The sequence below is a fragment of the Cataglyphis hispanica genome, chromosome 19 (genome assembly GCF_021464435.1).
Source record: "Cataglyphis hispanica isolate Lineage 1 chromosome 19, ULB_Chis1_1.0, whole genome shotgun sequence".
Lineage (NCBI taxonomy): Eukaryota > Metazoa > Arthropoda > Insecta > Hymenoptera > Formicidae > Cataglyphis > Cataglyphis hispanica.
Window position 1 is genome coordinate 3,194,885 of NC_065972.1, and position 25,791 is coordinate 3,220,675.

General features: G+C 36.8%; 1 protein-coding gene across 1 annotated transcript in view; it reads right to left on the minus strand.

The window, feature by feature from the left end:
• Positions 1–5,565: 5,565 nt before the first annotated feature.
• Positions 5,566–25,791, minus strand: part of LOC126856840 (one cut domain family member 2-like) — a 69,341-nt gene continuing 49,115 nt past the window's right edge. Inside the window, exons 3-5 of the mRNA XM_050605739.1 lie at positions 15,626–15,649; positions 14,413–14,528; positions 5,566–7,792 (exon numbers count right to left, since the gene is read on the minus strand). Coding sequence (XP_050461696.1) covers positions 7,583–7,792; positions 14,413–14,528; positions 15,626–15,649 — 350 coding nt within the window. The 3' untranslated portion in view covers positions 5,566–7,582. The remainder of the gene's footprint in view (positions 7,793–14,412; positions 14,529–15,625; positions 15,650–25,791) is intronic.

Below are 25,791 nucleotides of genomic sequence, written 5' to 3' on the forward strand. Positions count from 1 at the left end.
TGCTAAGTAATAAAACGTTAATTACATATGTCAATAATAATTAATTTAAGTTTACAACACACGTCTCGTGCAAAAGTGTAAAGAACGTTTGTTTTTTTTTATCGTGCTACACTCAATACCATTGTTGTCTTGTTTTTTTTTTTTTTTTTTCTTTTTTTCTTGTTACGACTTAACGTTGTATGTATTTGCATGTGTGTGTGTGCGTGTGTGTGTGCGTGCGTGCGTGCGTGCGTGTGTGTGTGTGTGTGTGTGTGTGTGTGTCGTGTGTGTCGTGTGTGTGTCTGTGTCAGTGTTAATGATTCTCGACTACAATAAGCTCTTGATAAAACGTAGTAACATTGTTAGTTTACAATCGCCTCCTTTTCTCCTCTCGCGGGGGGCTCTCGAGATCTCGGATGTGTCTATTACATAGTTGCACATCTCGGTAACGCCGGGATCGAATTCGAATCATTTTATTTTGTTTTATTTTATTTTTTAATCGAATCATCGAAACCGCGTTGACAACGGATTATTGAAATTCGAGAAGGGAGAAATGTCTATTTCTCGGTTACGGATTGAGAGAAACCTTTTCGCGCCTCGGAAAAAAATTCTATTCATTCGCGAATTCGATCCCGTCATCTTGACAAGTAACGATCGTCGGTCTCGCGCCGCGTGAGAAAATTCAATGGTACGCCGGAAACCGTCGCGACAGAGTCGCTCGGGCTCATATAACCACATTTTGTTGCCTACCAACGGATACACGTAATTGTAAATAAATTAATGACTCGCTCTCTCTCTCTCTCTCTCTCTCTCTCTCTCTCTCTCTTTCTCTCTGTTCCCCCGTCTTTCTCTCTCTCTCTCTCTCTCATCTTTCTCCTCTTTGTTACAGTCTCGCTCGACTTGTGGTGTACATCGCGATTATGGACATCTCGACTTTCGTCCTCCTGTCAACATCAATACCTCAAATCCTCCTTTCACCCATCGTCACCGCGATATAAAGTCATAATTTTCCGATGAAAGAAGACGGAGGAAACACAATCGAATTCTTCGCGTGTTTTCTTACTGAATTAATTTTTTGTGATGCGAATATCAGCTGTGATCCCGCGCTAAACTTGTACTGCTGGACTTGAGGTATTGATCGCGATACTTTGGGATATATAAAGCGGATAAATAAAATCATCATCTTTTTTTTCTTCTTCCTCTTTTCTTTCGCAACGAACAGAAAAAAGTAGAAGATATAGAACCAATGCTATTTTAATACCGGTCTCTGTCTACATCGATTTTTACGAATTCTTGACAGGAGCTCTGACATATCGTTCTGCTTTTACGACTGTCGTTTTACTCTCCTCCTTTTTGCATTCAGAGGGTGGAAACCAGCAGTTTCACGTATACGCCGTTATACGCGAAATGTTTCGCGTTACGATATAATAATAATATATAATAATATATAATATAATAATAATAATAATAATGTATATCTGCTTTTGCACTTGTATTTTACATTATTTCATTTCTGATTAACTAATCGATACCTTATTGTCGTACGAACTGTTTTCATATTTTCTTATCTTTCTTTCTGTTCCTTTCTGTCCTTTCCTGCCTGCCTTTTTCGCCTTATTCGAGAGAAAATGTTATTTCAAATTTTTTGAAAATTTTTTTATGCCTTATCTCCCACTGTTTTTCACTTTTGCCTCCCATTCTCTCTCCCTCTTCCTTGTTGACTCTTTTGTTTCGATCGTAATTTGTTTATGAAAGATTGGACGAGCCGAGGTAGCAGTCGTAATATAGATCGCAACGGGGATGAAAAGTTTTTGAGAAAATGAAAAATTAGAGAATCGAGTCGTCTCTCTCTCTCTCTCTCTCTCTCTCTCTCTCTCTTTCTCTCTCTTTCTCGTCTTTAGTATCGAATGGCTGAAAAGAGACTTTTCTCGGGAAGATCGTATCGAGTCTCCTTATTTTTTTTTCCCCCTTTCATGCCGTCGCAAATTCTGCCGATTCTTTTCTTCTACCCCTGCCCGTGGAAAAACGAAGTAAAAATTCTCTGCGAGTGGGGTGGAAACTAGATCGATATAGACACCTAGTATTGTACGTGGTCGTCGTTAGTCGATAGTTTCTAATCCACTGGATATGTGTCACGTAACGAACTAACTATCGAGACGAGCCTCTCTCGGCGCAATATATAAATAGATTCATCGAATTTTATTCTCTCTCACACATACACACATTGTCTCTCTCTCTCTCTCTCTCTCTCTCTCTCTCTCGCGCGCGCGCGCGCTCACTCTCTCGCCCGCGCAATCTTTCTTTCTCTTATTCTCAAATTAAAGACGCATAACAGTCGTTATCGGTCGATCGATTGACCTAAAGATCGCTCGATAATCGTCCTCGCGACAGTCAACACTGTTCACCGTGGTTGGTGGTAATAATATCCGTATTTATATTTATATATATTTATATATAATATATATAATTTATTTATACTTATGTCCATATTTATATATTTATATTTGCATTTATATTATATTTATATCTATATTTGCATTTATATTAATACATACATATATATATAAATATATATGTATATGCATATATGTGTATTTTTCACGTTCTTTGCCTTTCTCGCCGTTTTTCTTTTTCTCTCGCTTTTCTCTTGTTACGTTAGCTTTTATGGTGTGCATATCTCTTTTTTTTTCAACTACATTGTTACACACGTTCTCGTTTAATTTTCTTTTTCTCTTATATAACAGAAACATTTCGCGTCTGTCGTCGCTTAATAATTAATAATCATTGCCGTCAGTAATAGTATAATTGTAGTAATAATGAACCTCTTCTCTCCTCTCGCAACTAAAATTATATTTACATTTTTATCGTACATATTGATTCTATCCGCGTGTGTATGTGTGTATGTGTGCACGAATATACGTACTACTACATGTCTCGAAATTGCCTCGATCAAATGACATTTCGACTTTTCAATATTACGCCATAGTTAATTTTAATTTCTTCATTAAAATAATTCTCTTTTTCCAACACAATTAAAACATATATGTCTCTAAAGAAATAATAATTTTTATTAATATTAATAATTATTAAAATTAAATATTTATAAATAGTTATACATATTCTTTTGGTAGAAAGTAAAAAAAGAATTAACTTTGACACATTATGACATTAATATCTACACTCTTTTTTTATCGTCATTTAAATTACGAAAAAATAAATTATACGACATTAAAGGAACTATATCGGTATTTTTATCAGTTAGTTACTGTGATTATACAAACTCACAAAATCATGGCAGGTGGAGCGTGAAAGACGTGTATATCATTTTCCTTCTTTCAACCGTGAAATTTTTATATTCCATCGAACGTGTCCGATAATAAGACATAATTGTCTCGAACGAGGGAATTTCCATGAAAATTCGCGCGTCGGGTTTTCTATGATTTTCACCATCGAGTCCTATCACTTTGAACACTCTCATCCGAAAAACAGTTTCTCCTTATATGTGTGCACGATATATATATATATATATATATATATATATATATATATATATATATATGTATATATATGTATATGTATATATATATATATATATATATATATATACATAAATATAATTAAATTGTTACAATGTTATATATGTTTATTTTGTACTATATACGATCTTATATATAAACCGACGACCGAGGAGGCCGCTCGCGTCTCTCCATGGATTCATTCTTTTGTGGAAAAAGATTTTGCATACTTTTTCCTATTAAAATAAGATCGAGGATTATAATTCTTTCAACGGGAAGTAATGCAAACGTCCTTCTCGCGTCGAGCCGAGCTGATTCGGGTAATCTAGTCTTCAAACACTCACTGAACTGATGCTCGCTTTTGAATAATCGTTTATTTGAGACGTCGTTTGTGATAAATTAATAATAAATAATGAGAATATAGCGTCACGAAAAATGCTAATCAATCAACGTGCGATGTTTAAGAAGAAAACTCGTGGGTCGGTGTATTTGAATTATTTTAGAGAGGAGATTTTGTTATTGTTGTTGTTGTTGTTGCACAAAAGCGGTAACATACCTCGAGTCGCCATACACGCTCTTTCTAATAGGGAGGGTCGATATAACTTTACAAAATGTTACACAATTACACGTTCGATGACGAACTGCTGTTTACCTTTGAGAAAGCCGCGTAACGCATCTTTCTCTCTCGCCTATGTATCCTAAAATATAATAAATTAAGTAACATATATGCCGTAGATAATATCGCCGAATTCCAACATTCAACAAGCATTCGAGCGCGAAAAAACGACGCATCGTTTCATTCGCGGGATGAACGATTCTAAAATAGCGTTGTGTGATCGAGCGACTTTTTATACTTTCTAAAGAAAACAGTCCCGATCCTGTTATATGTATCGAAAATTTCATTTTTTTTACTCTCAAAGTGATCTCAATTAATTCAACGTGAATAAGATTTTATATATAATATTTTCTAGACAAGCGCAATTTGCGCTTATTTAATAATAATCAAATTATCTTTTTAAATTCTTTTGATGTTTTTAAATTTCTGTTAATTAAATAGAAATTAAGAAAATTGAATTTATGAACCTTTGTACGAACCGAATAATTATTGTCCAAGATATACTAGATATTTCGATTGATTAATTTTTGCATTTTTGAATTAAATTCATTCGCCGATATCCCTCGATACTTTTGCATCATTCCGTAAATTAAATCTCGGCGATTCACCCTGTATGATTACTCGGACTAGCATAAACGATCCTTTCACAATCGCGCAAAAAAAGAAGGAGTGACGTTAAAGTGTCGCTCGAAACGAAATCTCGCAGAACTGATCGCTCGCCACATCGCGTCGTGTGTGTGTGTGTGTGTGTGTGTGTGTATGTATATATATATATATATGTGTGTGTGTGTATGTGTGTGTATGTATGTGTCCGTCGAAGCACAAAAGAATTCTCGCTACGCAAGAGCCACAGACGCGCAGAGTGCAAGTCGGCTAGAATGCGCTTTTCTGCAATCAAACGTCACACCGATTCGTTTTCGCCTAGCTTGTGGCGAACGCCGTCGCTTACGTAATAAAAGAGTGTATAGATCTGTATGTGTGTGTGTATACATGTCCGTGTCCGTATGTATGATTGTGTAAATCTATCTGTATACACGTGTATGTTCTCTTTCCTTTTTTTCTTTTTTTTTTTTAAATATGTACAATAGCACAGCACAATTGCAGTACGATATCGAGTGCGGCTCGCAAAGTCTCTCTCTCTCTCTCTCTCTCTCTCTCTCTCTCTCTCTCTTTCTCGCTCGCTTTCTTTCTCACAGGCTCTCACTTATTCTCGCGATCTCTGTCACTTGCGGGAGACCGCGCGGTCATCCGTTTTAAAAATCGCTCTTTTCTTTTCCCCCCTCATTCCACACGTCTCCCTCCCGCCATCGGTTCGCACAAAAGAGCGTCCATACTCCCGAGATGTACATGTTTATACATACATATTGTGTATGTGTATACATATATATATATATAATATATATTTATATATATTATATATACATGTGTGTGTATATATATATAATATATATATATATATATATATGCACTTGGCACGTGCACCCTCACACGAAGCCACTCTTTGAAAATTGGTTCACGTTTCGTTTGACCAACGAGGACACGACGAATCGGTCGCGCATTCGACGCCGCTGATTGCGCGATCATCATCAAACCTCATCGCTACGTATTTGTGGGAAAAGCCGCCGATTAAATCCTCCCAATTGTTTTAACAGTACACATACAGAATTCCTATGAAACGAAAAAAAAAAAATAAATAAATAAATAAAACTGTGCTCTTCATCTTAATTGCTATCATTGCCTCATTCGCAATGAACTGGAAAAATTAATTTCTCAGACTGGAGAAATTAATTCGGATGTTGAAACTTTGGGGAAAAGGCAAATTCAAATGCGTCAAGGACTAATTTCTAACTGCGAAAAAAGCGTGATAGACGATAGATTTTCATATATACATATATAAAAATCTACCAACTATTTATTTAATAAAACAAAAAAAACGAAATAAATATATATGGCCTCGAATGAAAATATTAAAAGAGTCAACACACAGTAGGATCCTTTTAGTATGACGCTTAAAGTCGCTGTTTTAATTAGTATCTTTATCGAGTATCGGAGCTTCTCTATAAACCTTACAGCTCCTCGTCCTAGTCCCTGATCCGGATTAAGAAAAAGTAGAAAACGAGCGTTATCTAAACGTTCACTCGATTGTCAGAGCGCTTATAATTTCGCGCGACTAAGCGCAAATATTACATCGTTCGCCTCCGCGATCTCACGATCCTCTTAAAGCAGCGACTATTCTACTCTTAAGAAATAAGATAACAATCAAGTATCTCGAGAGATAAACTTCGCTAAACTAAACTTATCTCGTATTTCGGGCAACGAGTGTAAATTCAACTTTAACCGCGAAAAGAAAACGTGAGCATCCTCAGAAAGGATTTCCTCTTCGGCGCTATTCATCGGCACCGAAAGCAGATTTAGAATTCAAGCTTCAGAGTTTTCTGACTAGAAGTGAGAAGCCGCTTCTCGCGAATTGAAACGACATATGTTCTCTTCTTAAAAACATATTACGATAGACTAGAACGTTAAAAATCGGGCACAAAAAGTCCAGATCAAACTTACCCTAATATGGCAAACTATGGCACAGAGTTTGCGAGGTATTCAAAGTCGACATACGAATGAATCTTTATCTTGTATGCGTGTCCTTATCTTAGAATTATTCACGAAATTATTCACGAGATACAGCTAACTTATTACTGCGACGTTACGTTGAGAAATAAATAAAGATAACTCTTGTCAAAAATTATAAATAGAGGGATAGGATTCATTGTTTTCATGTAATCGCTATTTTTAGTTCTTGGATACAATCGACTCGTCCGTTTCCCGACTTTGAACATTGACTTAAAAACCTTAATATGATACAATCTATGAATCGCAAATACTCGGAAACGCACCAGCTTAAAAAAAAAACAAAAAACGTCGAATCATAGCAACGGATTTGATTTGGATCGTTTTCGCGGGAGCTGCAATGATCGATCGCATTCAGCGGCTAGGACGTTCTTGTCCGACACAATTCGATCGTTGATCAACATATAAATAATAGTTAATAATTAGTAATAAATAAAAATTTTTTAAAGTTTTCAAATATACGTAAGATAAGATTTTTCTAGACAGAAACGATATTTTCAAATAAATTTCGATTTTGCTTTATACATAGTTAATCGGTTCTCGATAACAACGCCAAAGAGATTAGATGGCGAACAAATAAATCGAGCATGAAATAAATAAAGTAAGAGATTCAATATTGATTCAGAAATTAATTATTGTTCCGAATCGATCCCGGTAATATGCCGATTGTCGAACAGGGAGACTACTTTACAAAGGCCTCTGGGCATAAAATAGCGCTTAAAAAAATATGTCATCTTTTCGATCGAACGTGTCGACAAGGATATGTCCACGAGGTAGTACGCTGCCCTTACGAGAAGGGCAGATCCTCGTCTGGCGACTCGTCGTGGTACTCCTCGTGGTCGGATGTGTGTCACAAAACATCGCTCGGTTGGCGCTGTCCGATGCCTATCGTGGGCGACAACTGTTCCTCCTCGACCGCCACCGTCTTCGGATCCTCGTCCTTCCATTTGTCCATGGAGCGGCGTCGGGCGTTCATGAAGAAGTTGCCGACCGTCGTCGGTTCCAGGCCCAATTGCCTCGCGATTGTCACCTGCATCTCCTTCGACGGCCTCTTGGTCTCCTGCGGAGAACGCAAAACTTAGTTTTATATATATATATAATTCATATTTATTTTGTTCAATCCTGTATAGTTATATATACATATCTAGTTCATTTTTCACTTTTTTTCCCCTTTAATTTAGTTTATTTATAAATTTTATTTCAATTGTGCATATTTTGTGCACAAACTTTTTGCAAGGTTTAATTATTGAGTTGTGTTGATTAATGTCGATGGCAATTAATTGTCGCATTTTCATATTTTTTGCGAAAAATTTTTATACACAATTTATCGAGTTGATTGATAAATTTAGTTTGTCAGGCCAGTAAATATATATTTTAGCTTTATATTTCCTATTATTATTTTTGTATTTAATTACTATTATATACTAATATTCCAATTTCAATTTTAATTTGGACATTCTAACAGTTGTACTTGCACGAGGAAAATAGAATATTTAAAAAACGAAATATGTGTGAAAAGAATATTTATAATATTTATAATATTAATTAAATATTATTAATACCATTCTTTATAGATTAATATTTTCTTTAAAATTGTCATAGAACGTCTCTTTATATCTCTAGTAAAGATAATAAAGTATTTTATTATTATTGTGAATTAATTCATTTCTGTTCTATCGAGAGAGATTTAGACGTACAGATGTAGATTCAGAGTACAATGTACTCGCAAAGACCTGTGTGCTAATTTCGACTGTGCCACGTGAAAGTATTGGTTAGTAATAATTGTTACTCTGGCAATCGATATACTCTACCTCGAGTCGCGTTATTGATCGGGCTACGTTGGATAAGAAACGTCGCGTGGGAAGAAAACGTAGTAGTCCATTTACCACATGTAAAGATATGTTTATCATTCGCCAATATTGAACGAACGACGAATTATCGTCAAAAGTGCCAGGCATTTCAAGAATCATTAATTCGCGTTCCTCTTCATTTTTCATTCAAACATAAAATATTTGTATTCTTCAAAGAGGTAAACAAGTTTAAATAAAATACATTATAAATGAGCAAGGTGAATAAAAAATCGAGCGTATTATAATTTAAAAATAAATTTGGATACTTTTTTTTTTTTTTTTAAACAGAAATACTTAGTCGCTCGTAAAATTCGCGCAACGTCATGTAAAATCGCACTGATGAGAGACGCGATTTTCTTGCCGTCATTTTCACGGAGGCTTCTCTCTCTCTCTCTCTCTCTCTCTCTCTTTCTTTGGCAGGCAGTTAGGCGCGATGTATGACGTGTGACGTGTGTACACGCGTAGGTACGTTGGCGCGCGAAGCTGAAACGCACATCGCGCTCGTGCATAGCATCACACACAGTAGCTGTCAAGGAATAATCACGATGCCTCGTCGCGATAGTGTCCCGCATTTCCAACAATTGATGCGTCGTTCTATACGAGGAGCGGGCACCGCCTTCGTGTTTTGCAACTGCAGCTGCCGCGGCGAAGTCCGCGCGGATACGCGCGTATCAATAGCCAGCGGCGACAACACGCGGCTCCTCTCTCTCTCTCTCTCTCTCTCTCTCTCTCTGTCTATGTGCCTTAAACGAAGTCCCCGGCGCGTGTCCGGCGCAAGTTAAGCGAAATTAACGTCCACGAGTTAATTAAAGTACGCCTCTCTCGGCCGCCGCCGCCACCGACACCGTTGCCTTTTCCTCTGAAAATCGAAACCCCGTCGATTCCATGCGTCACCGCGAATTAAATTATTAATTAATTTCGGGGATATTTAACAGCTCGTGCGCGCCTCGGCCCTTGAATTCGGAATTATTTAATTCTCCCGCGGCTATCTAACCGGAATTCGTGCCGGTTAGCTGATACACGTGTGGAAATTTTATTATTAAATTTCGATAAAACTGCTTTTTCTCTATCGCCATAAGTATATAATCCGTGAAAAATGTAATAAAAACTATTCGATTTCTCGATGTCATTAAAAATGGAGTTAAATAAATTTCGATTCGATTCTTCTATACGCGGTTTGATATTATAAATTTCCACTTATATCAATCGTAAAAATTTTATTCCCTCCAGTGTTTTGCAATTTTTATCTGTTGTTGCAGATGATAAATTTTCCTTACGGAAAATTCCATTCGCATACAGTTAATTTTCCTTAGCAAACATCTCGCTGTTTAAGCAAGTGCGTGAAAAATTTATCTGGAATTCTCGTAAGACTCATTGTCGTGTCTTAGAGAGAGTGCTGGAGAGAGCTTCGGATTCTTTTTTTTTTTTTTTAATCGGGTTAAAATTTCAATGCAAAAGGGACACTCCTGTAAAGTGCCGTTTTCCCCAATGAAACAGAATATCAATTATATCCTCGCAATTACATAGCAATTAATACTCATTCCGATGGAGGCCGAGCCTGCCCGCCGTAAAGGCGGCGCGATAGTCGCTTTGAGAATAATCGAGGTTGCCAGCTTTATATTATTGCGTCCTGTGGACGCAAATAAAAGTCTCCTCATCTCTCCGGAATCTGCGCAGCCCCCATTACACTCAAATCGTCCTTCAAATGTTTTTTTTTTTTATATTATAAAGCGCGCGTATTAATTATCTTCACAATTAAAGCAATTAATAGCAATCGCTCGCGGGAGAAGCGCCTACGCGTTGCGTAAAGGGACATTTCCCTCTTTTCGAGGGGAGAAATTTTATTCTCTCCCTCTCCCCTCCTTCCCGGATATATGCGTTAAATGCACCTTCTTTGCCTATTAAAGGGAATTGCTTTCGTAAGGTGAGCCTAGCTCATGCCATTATTTCGAAATGCAATTTATTTAACGGAGAAATTCTTTTTTATTTTTCTATATTCAATTTGTATGTAATTATTCAATATATCTTTGAGAATTAAAATATTATTTTAATACATATATATATATATATATATATATATATATATATATATATATATATATATACACATATATAGAATATCTGTCATAATTTAGTATTAAAATGTTAGTGTATATTTTTATATAAATTATACATCGGTAAAGTTTAGGGACATTTTGACAGATTCTAAGATATTAAAAAAAAAAAAATATATCAGCATTACATAAAAGATCCAAATGCACATAAAAGATCCTCACGAATCTAGATCTCTCTTAAATGTAATAAGAAAAAAGCAGTTTATTTTCACAAGTCACATGCGATTTCATCTTTAAATATTTATGTTCGATATACATATGATTTCCGATCTACTCTTTTTTTTATATAAATTAAAATATGTTTATTTCAGTCTGTGAAATATATTAGATATTAATCGGCTAATCTAAAATGATTATTTTTACATTATCATTCCTATCTGTGAATCACTTTAACTAGTGGGGTTGTTTTTTTTTAAACACCTTTTCTTTGAATTTTTAAATTAAAGATATTTTGTTTTATCTCTCTCTCTCTCACGAAGATTAATTTGCTGGAATACAAGCACGCAATCGAGGAATAATTCGACAATCGTGCGGGAAAAATTGCGCACGATTTGGAACGTACGAGCAAAGTGGGCTAAGGTCAATTCGCAAACTATTTGGCGTCCGTCCAGGAACTCAAGGAGAGACTTTGTTTTTATTTCTCTTCGCGATCACACGCGAAGCACGATCGCGATAAAACGCGAGTAAAACGTTGAATCTCGTTAAAGTGAGGCCCGATTGCGAGTAATAAAATACGCCGATCATTCGCCTTCCTGCTCTAAAGACGAAATATCCGCCTACATGGCTACAACTAACGTCGCTCGTCGCATTTGCTTCACGAAGATGCTTAGTCGTCGAGTTCGAGATTGTCACCGTGCATGGTTTCCTCAGATGTTTGGCATAGTTCTCAATTCTCTTTCCATACTCGCATTTGATGCCGTATTATTGTCAAGTAATGTCAAGGGTTATTTACATTTATTTCTTTATTCGATTTGAAAAATATTTTTAAATTCTTAAATGCTATGCAGATTTTTATTTAAAAGAGCTATATTTCTAGATTTATGAGCACACACGAGATTCATGACTAATTTTTGGTAAATTTGATTTACAAATTACCATATATTTAATTTAGTGAATTTCACTCGCTTATCTCAATCGAGCATTTTTGCATTTAATGGCAAGTGTGCTATTTATCCGTGATTCCTTAATGAGACCGATCGAAGCATCGCTGCTTCTGATTGAATTAATCTGATCAAGCCATTCTTTCGCTCGCGCGCTAATTGACTTCAACCGAAATGTTCACGAAATAGAAACGACTAAATGCGGGCACTAGATGCGCGAGATTCTCCCATGATTCTGCAAATCGTATTCTCTGAATTACCGTCCGATGAAATATCGCATCAATAATCCGGCCGATCGAACGATTCGTCCGGGATTTATCACATTTCATATGAACGACAAACGCACGCGCGTGCCGAAAAAAAAAAAATTGATCATTAAGAGTAATATCCCGTGCATCGCGCGTTCCATCCCTTCCTCCCACCCTCTTCCCAAATCTGGCGAAAAAAAATTCTATTCGATCTAAAGGCAATCGGTTTTGCGACAAAGCAGAAAAGTTGATTTCGCAGAAAAGGCAATTTCGCAAAAGCGCGCGCGTGCCGGGCGCTATTTATACGATAATTTATCGCCATCGGAAACGAGTTATCACATTTCATTGTTTCGCGATGCGTCCGCGCCGATTGTAATCATAGTTGTAATAGCCGCGGATGTAATCGATGTAGCCCCGATTACGTATCGGATTCGATCGTGCTCGCATTTGGCGGATTGAAAATATCATCACGTTATCTTTCAATACTTCAATACCGGCCAAATGATACATTTATTAAGGCACAATGTCTCAATGGCTCTCAAAGTAAGGTAATTTGAGGACATTTTGACACATCGATACGTGCATGTATCGATAAATAATTGTAAAAGTAATAATCGTAACTGTCATGAAAGCAAACTGCTCTCTGAACATTCATTAAGAAAATTCCATCTTTTTATGCTAAAATTATATATATATATATATATATATATATATATATATATATATATATATTAATAACTTTATGAAAGAGAAATTATACAATAGAATTATAAAATAATACAATATTCATACTAATATTATACAATTATACAATACTATAATATAATATAAATATATCTATAAAACATGAAAGGGAGAGAAAGAGAGAGAGAGACTTTTACACATAATCCAGTTCTTTGCATCTATTGTTACACTTTACACTGTGTTGGAACTCTCTTGACTTTCTTGGCGACATTTATTTAATTATTATATTTAATAAAACTTATTATATTTAATAAATAATGTTTTTGAGGTACTGCTATTTTAAAAATGCTCAAGTTTGTCCACATATTGTTTTATTCAAGCCAACGTCGTTATCGAATAACATGATTACATGCAACATCCGAAAACAAAGAAAAAAAAGAAAAAAAAAATAGGAAACCCGCTTTCTCGGCAGCGCTGATTTTTTTCACGGATCTTAATGAGAGGAAACGAATAATATCAACGGCCATTCTTGAAATGCGACGACGGGCAACGGCGTTACAATCAGCGGGCTGGAATACGAAGCGCATAAGTAAAGAACCGGCCGCGAAATTATTCAAGACCGATCGATAGTCGCGCGGAGTGCGCGCTGTCGGTTGACGCGCGCAACTGAATTTCAGGTATCTATAGGAGGGAACATGTTTCTCTCCACGTGAAAACACGGCCTGCCGCGAGAGGCATCCTGCGAAAGACCCTCTCCGTTAACTTCTTTTTAAATTAAAAATAATAGTTACACACACACACACACACACACACACATGCTCGTGCGCGCAGACGCGTTAGTCCGATCATTTATTTATTTTTCTAATTATCTTCAAGGCTAATAGATAACATAACGACTAAACGAATAATTTTTTTTGCATCCTATCTCATTTTTCTAAAACGTTTATCGATTCTTTTTACAGATCTGATACTGTCTTGTAAGCGTATCATATCATTTTGAAATTTCTTTTTGAAATGTATTGTTGGACATTAAAATTTAAGAAACATATATTTTTACATATGTTTAATCTCTCAAATTTAATATACTTAAAATTTGATTTTTTTCCCCAATAAATATCAATGATGTCTTAAAAAATTTTAAATCTTCTAATGCACCTTGCATTTCCATTTGTCATATTTTCAAAAGTGCCGTTTTATTATTCTCGCAAGTTTCAAAATTTAATGTTAGAAAATTCAAATAGCCTCTTATCACATTATCCATAAGTTAATTTTTTTTTTGAAAGGATCAAGATATCTAAAAATGTGCAATTATACACCATATAGATATACATTTCCTGTATAAGATTTACCCAGAGCATTAGAATAGAATCTGTCTCTTAAGAAAACGCTTGTCGATCGGTGGACAGGTGTCTCTCCTCGCGATTCAAATGCGATGAGTGCAAGTTTGAGTGCAAGTTGAAGTCGTATGTGTGTGCGTGTGTTTGTGTGCAATATGCACTTTCGACCGCGAAAGTTAGCCGCTGTTAACAAGCAGCGGTAGCGGGTTCTCTCAATATTCATTTGCCTGTGCACATCGAGAGGGAAAGAGGGCAATTACTATCGATCACAAGAGGGTAAGAAGTTACGTATTGTGTGTGTGTGTGTGTGTGTGTGTGTGTGTGTGTGTGTTTGTGTGGGTACTCACTTTAAAAATAGCCTGTAGAGTACGGCGCTGAAGGTCTGTGAAAACCAGCCGCGGTTTCTTGGGGGCGGGCTGTTGGTGTTCTGCCTGGTTCGCCATCTCGTCTTTCCTCTTGCATGCTGGAATTAGAGGAATCCATGAGGATCATAGAGAATCCATGAATGATATATATATATATATATATATATATATATATATATATATGTAAATATATACGCTTGACCTCATAGGCGCGAGAAACATGCGAATACGAAACGCTTACGTTCTCATTTATTATCGCGTGCTGATATTTAGAATAGAACGTATTAAAAGTTCTCGAATCTCCGTAGAGAAGTTGGGAGATAATTATGCGCTGAAATTGATAATAGCGTCTAGCTTCGGTCGCTTCCTAATGATATTTCCACATGACAAAGTAGTCTTTCCAATTAAATGCAGATTACTCGTGATTAGATGAAGAGAGAATTGATGAATTTTGGATGCTTGGGTTCTAAAATCAAAGTATCCGACAGATTCAGAAAATCTAAATTTCGAAAAAATTTAATATTCATAAATCTAAGGAAACAAAGTAGTTTTTTATCAATTAAATGTAGATTACACGTCACGAGATGAAAATTGACAATTCTTAGATTCGAGAAACTTAAAATCGAAGTAGCTAAATTTTGAAAATAAGGATATACACAAATGCAGAGATTCGAAAAACTAATATTAAGAGTCCAGCATTAAATGTTCCAAGTCGTCGAAAATCTTGAGCTATAATCTTAGAATTAGTGAGATAAGAAATTTCGATAAAACATAATAATGTTTTATAATAATAAAAGATGAATTGTTTTTGTTATTCTTTTACTCTTTAAGATTTAAGGACCGGAATTGATTGGAAATAATTACGATTAAAAAGACCGAAGCACGCGCTATCATCGAAATCGCGTTACGCCGGCCGCTTAATCAAGTCTTAGAATCCGCGCTTTTTCACGTCCATTCACAAGACAGAAAGGCATGCCGTATTGATATTCTCGATGTTTTTGCATTCTCGCTTCTATTCCCCTAAAACTGTTCGATCGATGATAATCGCGATTATCGAGCGAAAATGGTGCAAAGTAACAAAGGGTGAGGGAAAGTGAGTGGAAAGAGATGCGGGGTGAGGATGAGAAGCAGTGTTGCGATTTTGTCTTTTTGGTTTTTTTTTCTTTTTTTCCAAACATAATTTAATCGTACTTACTTCCGCGTTGTGGAATCTGTGCAGCTGAAAGCAGAAAAAAAGACCGATGTTAGTCAATGGGAACATGGCTGGTTGTCGACGACCTCTTTCTTTCCATTTCTTTTTTTCTCTCTCTGTTTTTTTTTGGTCGTTACCGCCTCCTCTCTCACTTCGCGTTTCCGCGCTCAAGACAGATACACATTAAAGGAATATATATATATATATAGGTTTACGTAATGTAGCATGTACACAAGTCATTAAGATAGAAAGGAACTGAGTAGCATCACACGAATCCCAAACTTAAATTCTTAGCTACTTGGCTGGCTTGGTAAAAATCATACATATCACTAAGGGGTTATACGAAAAAGGGCACAAGGGGTCGGATGCAAGTGTCACATATGCGCATTCTCTCTTTCGCAGAAGGGTCGAGACGAGGGGTGTGGAAGATGCGAGATGGATCTCGTTGAACCTGGGACTCCGAGGTTGGCCGAGAACCTCCGAGTCTCGGATCCGTGGGATCCTTAAAGGATCCGCGCCTTCCGGAATTCGACGAGATTCAGGGAGACGAGGGTCCCTTCGAGTGAGTAAATTTCTCGTGTTTGTCTTTCGGCGTGGGAATAGAATAATAATGTTGTTTCATTGTTGCCTGTGATATATAATATATGTACATGTATGTATATATATATATTTATATATCTTTTTTTTCGATAACGTTTTATTTGCGATCTGAATGAGTCGGTGTGTGTGTGTGTGTGTGTGTGTGTGTGGCGGTATGTATAAGCGACTTGATTAGCCGGTCGCGAATCAAATTTTCATCCCTCGTTGATCGGCGGCGACGAGCGAAAGAGATGGACGATAACTCTCCACGTGCGTGAGAGAAAAATCTCGACGATCCCCGCACGCGTTTCCTCTCATCCTCCCGTCGCGCGGTCCATTTTATTATTATATAGCCGGCGAAATTAAGGTATATCTGGGTTATTCAACCGCGATTGCGATCCTCAACGACGCGCGGCAAATATAGGTTTCCCGGCATCGGCGATGACCAATTTTATTCATGCTTTTCACCGCTTTTTCGAGCGCGCGCTGTGTATTATAATCAAATTAAGGAAGCTGACGGTTTCTCTATTAATTTGCAAGTAAACCGATACGAGAAGGGAATCGTTGACTTGGCATTAAACGCGGCGGTGGAAATAGAAAAAAAAAAAGAAAAGTGCTCGCGGATCTAAATCGTAGCGCCCATGTACATATATGCGCTCGCGCATATAGACACACTTGCACACACATACAATATATGATACAGAAATGAATACTATAATAATTGATCACCAGGCCGCACCAAATTGTTAATAACTATTCGAACGCAATAGACCCTCCATTCATCTATGAAATAACTATATTTTGTCGTTTCGAGTTTAATGGCCCTTGCCGATCGATAAGCGGCGCTCTTTCGGTTATAATAATAACGACACTGCGTCGTTTTCAATTTGACCGTAAAATTAGTTCGAAATTGGAAATGAATCGCGACTTTTCGCATCGCTCTCTCTCTCTCTCTCTCTCTCTTCTTTCTCCTTTTCAATTATGTAAATTTAAAAAAAAAGGGGGAATTGTGACGGTCCCGCTCACTATCTCGCGTCCATTTTCCGCGATATTTCCGGGATATCGAGCTAGAGAAATGTAATATATTTAAAATACATTTGCTCACACGTCCGAGTCTTTTATTGAATCTTCGAAATCCCTCGAGTTTATTCAAGAATTTAACGAGACACACGCGCGTTTCCTCTTTCCATTTAAATAAGTAAATTATTTCCGTAAAGTATTTCTCGCACAAAGAACACGAAACCTCGACCAGATTGGAAAGGGAGAGTGGTAGTCGAGTACCCTCGAACACGATCTGACAAAACGGATCGAGAACAAACGTCGTGGAGAAAATAAGAGAAACGCGAAATTCCCTTCCTTTACTGCCGCTCGTGAAGGGTTAATTTTGCAACGTGGCATACCGGATGGCAGGGTGGTGAGGAGGAGGAGGAGGAGGAGGGCGGGGGAGGCGTATGTCGATCCGCGTCGCGAGAAATGAAACGTCAGGATGGGCTCGCGCGTGTCGCCGACATACACGATCGCTGAGGGCAAAGGTCGCGGCGGCTGGTCCACAGACCGCTGGACGCGACGGAAAACGCTGGATAAACGCGAAAGGCAATCGTGTGCCATTAGCGAGCGGGGGCCGATAACGAGTGAAAGGAGAGCGCGAGGCTGGGAAAAAAATGGCACGGAAAAAAAATAGGGACAGCTTCGGTAAAAGAAGAGGAGGGGGGAGGGGGGAGGGGGGGGAGCGGTAGGAGCGAGCGGATGGGACGAGATGGAAAATTGACGCGTTCATTATTGCTCGGAGCTTTGGGAACGGAAAACAAAGCGAGAGAGAGAGAGAGAGAGAGAGGGAGAGAAGGTCGCGAGTTATCGGTGATCGACTTGTAGGAGCCACGAGGCACTTTGTGCCCCTTTTCCGGCAATCGAGACGATTTATTTATTCGATTATGACAAATTTATTCGAGACTATAAATACATATTCTGTCGAGTGTGTGTAGAAACATTTTAGATATCGAAATATTGAGATAAATTATTCTGAACTTAAGTCTTAAGATAAATTTATAAATAATAGCACGTAATAAACTCTTCTATTTTTTATTTAAAAAAAAATTTTATTTCAATATTTGTTTATGTACAGAATTATTTCTGTGATATAATTTGAATCCTTTGAAATATTTCTCGAATTTATTTTTATTCACATTTAACCGTTTATGATGCAATTAATTTTTTTTATCGTATCGTGCATTGTTATATTAAGATATCGAAAAATTAAGCAAGAAAATACTATATATATTTTTATAATACTTTTATTTAGATATATTTATTTATGTACATATAAATTTGTATCTAAGAATGAGGCGATTAAATTTGCCAGCAAATTAGTGAGATATTCATCCAGGTATAAATACGCAGGATAAATACGATCGAATTATTTGATTTGATCAATTGTCGCATTAATTTCAAATTTAATGTTTTAATCAAAGATTACATATTTGGCGAACAGTGAGTATTAGCGGAGTTGTGAATGATTGGAAATTGGTAACAAATTAGTATTAAAGAGAGAGAGAGAGAACGCGATTGTTGTCGATTCTGTCAAATTATCGCATATTATTGAGAAGCGATTACAAAAAAGATGCGATATGAAAATATAAATTAATCTCCATCGCGACTGTGCCATTCCTAAATCTGTAGAAAATTAAACGGAAAGACGTGCCAACGATATTTTAAATTGGCGTTTAAGTAATGCAATAATTCATCAAAAGTTTTACATAATTTAGATTGATTCAATATCTGGCCTTATTAGCGAGCACAGTTTAACCGATAATTTCACAATGTTTTAATACATATCATCTAATCGGTCGAAATATCAAAAATTTAATGAAATTTTTGACATTCGATCCATATTCGTTAGCCTCATTTAACAGAGTTTGAAATATCTCCGCGTTTTAACTCTCCTTGTAACTTTATCTCACATGGCGGGTTTAACGCGCTCGCACACATCTCGCCGTTTATATAAACTTTAATAATCGAGAAACTCTTTCTCTTTCTCTCTCTGTGACTCTCTGTGATGATTTCCCGATGTGTCGTGAAAATTTGGATTGCACCAAACAACAAGTCCCGTGTCAAACGGGACCATCCTGATTTACATTGTCGCGTGATAAAGCATTAACGCGCCATTCGCCGCGACACGAACTCTTCGGAAAATAATTCAAGCGACTACTTTTGCACTTTGCACTTCAAGAAACCGTCAGTGACGGAAAGGGAGACACTTTGACAAGCTTGGAAAATGCATGTGGAAAATATTTTTATATTTATATTGAAATTACTACAATATTATTACAATTACTACTATTATATTATGATTATTTCTAATTTTCTTTTTTGGATTTAATTTTTTTTTTTTATACTCGAAGGTTAGTGTGATATAATAATATATTTTTTTGTTATATATTAGATATTGCGAGATATTAAAAATTTAATAAAACAATTATTGATAAAAATTTATAAAAACTTTTGACGAAATATTCGTGAGTTTTTGTCAATCTTTATCCAATTATTTTCCATATAAAAATTTTATAATTGATTAATTTAGAGATTTATTTTTAATACATAAAAAAAGAAAGCTTAATTACCGACATGTCATTAAATAAAATAAAAATGCATTTTCTCTGAAAGTTATTCGACATTAAATTTAACGAAAATAATGTGTACCGCGTCACAGTGTTAATCGTCAAATTAAAGCGTGAATGTGTGAGAGATCGTGTTAGATTCTACGATATATTTAATTAAAATCGATGTCGATTAATAAGAGATTAGAAAATACCCGCGAGCTAGGGAATTAAGGAAACAATATAAAAGCGAGGGTGTACCACGATCGGGGGACGGTCGACATATATCGGGTGAGTTTGTCAACGAAGCGGTCGCTTTGACGAACGGCCCCGTGCAACAGCAGCCAATCAGACCGCGTGAAAAATCTGATGGAGCACGCGCGCGCGTCGATGTGGCTTAATCGAACGTGGTTCAAAGTCGACGACGATGCATCTGTCTGTGTGTGTGTGTGTGTGTGCGTGTGCATCGCGCCTTCGCTCGTGTGTGTATGTGTGCGCGCGCGCGCGTTACATACGAACGTAACAAAAGCGGAAGTGGCGGCGGGGATGCTCCCGATGCTTTGTGCCTGTGCCGGAGAGAGAGAGAGAGAGAGAGAGGGGGGGGGAGAGGGAGAGAGAGACAGTGCTCGCTCGAACAGAACGCCACACGACTAAGCGAGCTCCACGTGGGTCAAAAGGTTACAAAATGCACCCCGCTAGAAAATGCATCCTCAAGAAACTCTCCCGGTGCATTCAATAATTTTGAATGCAACGCCAATTTTGGATTTAGGTCAAACAAGAAAGCAGAGAACGTTGTTGTTTTTGTGTAGCGAGAAAAAGGACTTTATACTTATATTTTCTTATATGAATTTTGCAAATTTTTTTATTTAAGTAGAAACAAAAATTAATAGATTATTTTTAAAATATTATTAAATTATTATAAATAATTATTTTTACTCTACGTATATTAGTAATTTTACTGTTATTAAATCTATTTTTAATTATATAAATAAATACTATTAAAAAAATGAAGTTTGCTATCGAGAAATTTTCCAAGATCACTTGATTCAAGAAGAGAAACGTATCGGCCCTTAAAGACTAATATACTAACATAAGGGCTAATGTAGTCGGGCCGCCACACCTCCTCTCTCTCCCTCGCCGCGGATTGCTTCGTTCTCCAATCAAAATCGAGTTTGTCACTCGAAGTCAGGTGGACACGTTCACCCACATACTCGAGAGCGGAGAATTTGAGCCGCTGTTTGGAATAACTCAAGAATGATTGCGATCCCGTTCCCGAGCGAGATACCCCGTCCGTTGGCGTCACGTGGCCCCAATAGCCCTTGATATATATAATAAAGTAATATACACGCACGCGCGCGCTTCCTACCCTCACTGTTGCTGCTGGCCGTTTCTCGATTATACGCAGGGTGTCTTGAGAAGAGACATAAAAGTAAAAAAAAAAAAAGAAAGAAATATTCTCTTTCGACATTATAAAGATAAATCAAGAGATTAAGACTCGAATTATCATAATTTATGACAAAAGAAAATAAAAATTAATATATACATTAGATATCATAAAAAATACTTAAATTTTGCAATATTTTTTATTAGAAATTTTTCTAAAATTATTACTTAATTTCAGGATTTTTTAGCAATCTCTATTTTTAAATGATCCATTTTTATATAGTTTTTAAAGGCACTTTTACATGCATCTGGCTGCCGCATCTTTCTTGAAAATTTAAAATTGATTTCGGATTTTTCATTAATAATTTTACAAAGTGACGTTATTTAATCGCGTAAAGATAAGAGTCATACTTGTCAGAAATCTGACAAAGTCCGCGGCCGACTTCTTTCGGATTTTCTTGCTTCGTCGAGATTTATAGCGGCTATTCGATTTTATTGCTTATTGCCCCGCGGGCCCACCACCGATATTCGTAGTGTACCATTTCCTTATCCTTCCTTTCCTTTCTCTCTTTCATTATTCTCCTTCTGCCCCGTGTCTTTCTACAATCTACCTTCTGTTGTTTCTCGAAGGAATGGAACTGACAATTTTAGAGAAGCTGTGTCATTTCTGGCAATTATCGCGAAATTGAAATATTATTTAAATTTGCGATGACGATAATTTTTTTTTTTTTTCTGTATGAAATTTTTGACTAATTTTTTACTCGATATAGCTATTTCATTGGAAGAATGGAACAGTTTCACGATTATTACGCAGGTCGAATCTGAAACTAAATAGCCACGCATACATATTCACATGCGCACACAAATACACTGCCTAAGAGAAATCGCGGTAAATTAAAGACGAGCGATTCGATGGCTTCGTTCTTATTTCTTCATAATATCGAAACCGGCAAATGTCTCGCATAAATGTTTCGTGTTTAATGTTGTAATGTTGTAGTTCACTCGGTATATGTAGTTCGTGAGAGACTTGACGCGTATATGATACAGCATTCAAGTATATCGTGATAAGATTAAAATTATATTATTCCATCAAGTCATGTGTATCGATCGTTCGTTCGCATAAAGCGATTAATTCTGTCGAATGCATTTACGATCGTACCGATTACGGATTAACGCGTAAGTCGATCACTAATTCAAACGCCAAATATCACAACTTGGTCAAATGTAACCCGCATATATATATATATATATATATATATATATATATATATCGTGAAACGGCGAGAATATATAATTACGTTGTTAATACTTACGTGCGTTTGCATATAATAGTACCATGTCATTGCACCTAAATATAATTAAGCATTATGGACATTTTGGGTTGACCTTAAAAGCTAATCTCAACCGTTTTAAATTCGTATTAAAGGAAATAGAAATTGTTTCTTATCAATTAATAAACAATTTCTATTCAATTTTTTTTTTAAACATGTATACAGATTTAAGACGGTTATATAAATATTTTTGTTTTATATATTGCTGTATGATATACGCGTCGAGTTTGTTCAGCGAATTGTTTAGTGTTCAGTCTTCTTTTCGATATTCATGCTTTGTCTTGTTAAAAGGTTTCGACTATATATTACTGAGAGTGGGGGCTGGTTCTCAGGGTTGAGCAAAAGGGGGACTGGGGCGAGCAGGTACTACCTGGCGGGTAGGCTATTTGTCAATCCATTTAACAGCTAAATAGGGTTGGTAACTCTTAGTAACAGCTAGTTACTAATCGCAGGGGATCATTGGGCGAGGGGTTGTTCTGCACGCAGCAAGATGCTCGCGTCTATCGAGACATCGCATTTTCACACCACGCGCCGACAAATCTTCGCTAGCCTGTCGATCCCTTTCTAATCCTGGCTTACGTCGAGGACGAGAAATTTTCTTAGCGGAGAATAGATCGCGTCTCTCCTTATTCCGTTATCGTTAAGACCGATGTCGAATTATAAAAATTTAATTGCGAAATAATTGTATTGTCGCGAAGCTGCTTTTGAAAATATTTTTAATGCTTCTTGATATAAAACATTTGCATTTCCGGCGAACGATCTTCCAGGACTAGAATCTATTAAGGTCATCAGACACTCCGCCGAGACAGTGAAGCTCGTCGACGTTTGGCGTAGCCGGCAGTTCGTCTAAAGATCACTTTTCCCCGTGTATACGTCTTCGTGTCGTGTTTCTAGGGACAAAGACGCGAGAGACAGAGAAGGGCACCGGAAACGAGGGCGCCGCCGCTCTCCACGTGTATAAAGCGTGTCGTCGCTGCGCGCTCGCGTTTCCCGTCCTCGTTTCCATGCCGTTGCACGTAACAAACAAACTTTCCGAGCCGCCGTCGTCGGATTCGCACGAGAGGAATCGGGCGGCCCACGAGGGTGTCCTTCGAGAATCTTGTTAAATATTGTACGATAATGCGCTGTTGATGTAATAAAAAATAAAAAAGATACGGTGTATTATTCATGTATAAAGAAATAAAAAAAAAATCGCTTAATTTCACGCGAATTAATGTAAAATTAAATTAATTTATTTTATTGGAAGCTTAAAGATCCTTGAATTTGTTAGAAGAAAAATAAAGGAGATTGATAGTTGGAAATATCGCGGGATTGTTGTGTACATGTGTTTCAAATAATATCTCGCGGACTCGTTAAATAAATTGCCTGGTGTCCGAGAGACACCTCGGGTTCATTCGTGTGTGTTGCAGAGTCATAGCGGCCCGTGATGGAGTTATTTTTATTCAGGGACACCCTGGTGGCGCACGACTCACGCGCCGCGACCCCTCCCGTGTTTTGTGAATTTACCCGACTCTGCTTTTTATATAAAATATATTTATGCTCGTTTTTCGATGAAATGAATCGACCGATGCGTTTTGATTTTTTTTTTATGCATCGAAATAAATAGACTCGAAGACGCAGAACGGAGGGGAAGAACCTTTGTTAGAGTCATTCTGTGAATTACGTAATATAATATGTATATTCAGCCATGCAGTATATATATATATATATATATATATATTACTAATATATAATATATATATATATATAAATATAGATATATAGAGATATATATAACTGATATAACTGATAGCCCGGTGGCGTTTTATTGAGAAATTCTCATCTCTCTCTTTTCCTCCGAAAGACCGACTGACCGACCGTATTCGTCCCCCCTCTTTTTGCTTTCAATCTCTTTATTCCTCCTTTACTCCGTAAGCACTCTCCCTCTCTCTTCCTCAAACAAATAAAATTCTAAACGTACACCTTTCGCGATTCTTCGTCTTACGTTAACGCTTTTTCGCTTATAAATGCCATTGAAATGTTTAACTTTAATCAGTAGGCCAATTCTCTCTAATTTTTAACAACGATGTCACTACATATTTTGACATTTGATATATGTACTCAATGACATGTAACCATATCGATATATATATATATATATATCTATCGAATCGTGAAAGGTGATTTTAGGGGTGTTTCGGGGATTCTCCTTTGCCGATGTATTTCAATTGCGGAGCAAGTGTTTTGTACAAATATTCTTTCTCTCTTTCTGTATGTGTATGTGTGCGCGCGCAGTTTATGGATTCGAAATTTTGTCGAATAGTTTGCTTTTAATTTTATCCAAATCTTCCCGAATAATTTTCGAACTTTGAATAATTTTTGCTGTGCGAGCGCGATTGGTGTAATTAATTTTTTTTTTTTTGAAAGCTAGAATTTTCTATGCCTATCTTTTTTGATGATGTGTACCATGTATATGTGTGCGTTTGTGTACGTGTATGTTTATCCCAGCGTGGCTTCGTGTTTACTTCTGATCGAATGAACATATGGATGACGGGATCGATCGTAACCTTCCTAAAATATGATCGTGACTGTCGGGGATAAAAAAAAAAACGTCAATTCGTGCACGTCTGAATCGTGATAGCAAATCTCATTCATCGTCATTCATCACGGAGAGATTACCCTGCATTTCATTCTATAAGTTAATTTTTTTTATTGAAAAATAAAACAGATCCTAAATCATATAATTCTTAAATATATCATAAAACTAATAATATGTATTTTTATTCTTTCTTAAACATTATATAAATTATTGTTTTCGCTTTACGCGGATCGTGATTTCAAAACTCGAATTATCTGTCAAATTTCGCCTGTCGGTGCGCGTTGAAATTACGATAAAAAGAACAAAAAAAAATAGGAGATACAATCAGTCATCGTGTCGTGTTGTTATTAAAGTCGCATTTCATTAGTCTGTTAATTCGGGCCGTTGTCAGAAAGCGCTGGCCGAAATAAACGGATACGATTAATCTCATTGTAAATGAAACAGGAAACCAGCGCGCTACTTATCGGCAAAACCACCTAACCAACACGATTATTATGCTGCGCATTTTGTTGTAATCTCGCGAGCGATTGCTTGAAATACATCGACAATCGTGCAACATTAGCGTGCAAACTGACGCGTCTTCCATGCTGCAAAAAAAAAAAAAGAGAGTGAAACGCAATCGCTCTCCGCGTTATAGACAAATTCATTTGGAAAGTTGACGATATGCCAGGAAAGTCATATAAGAGTACAATGAAAAATAACGCG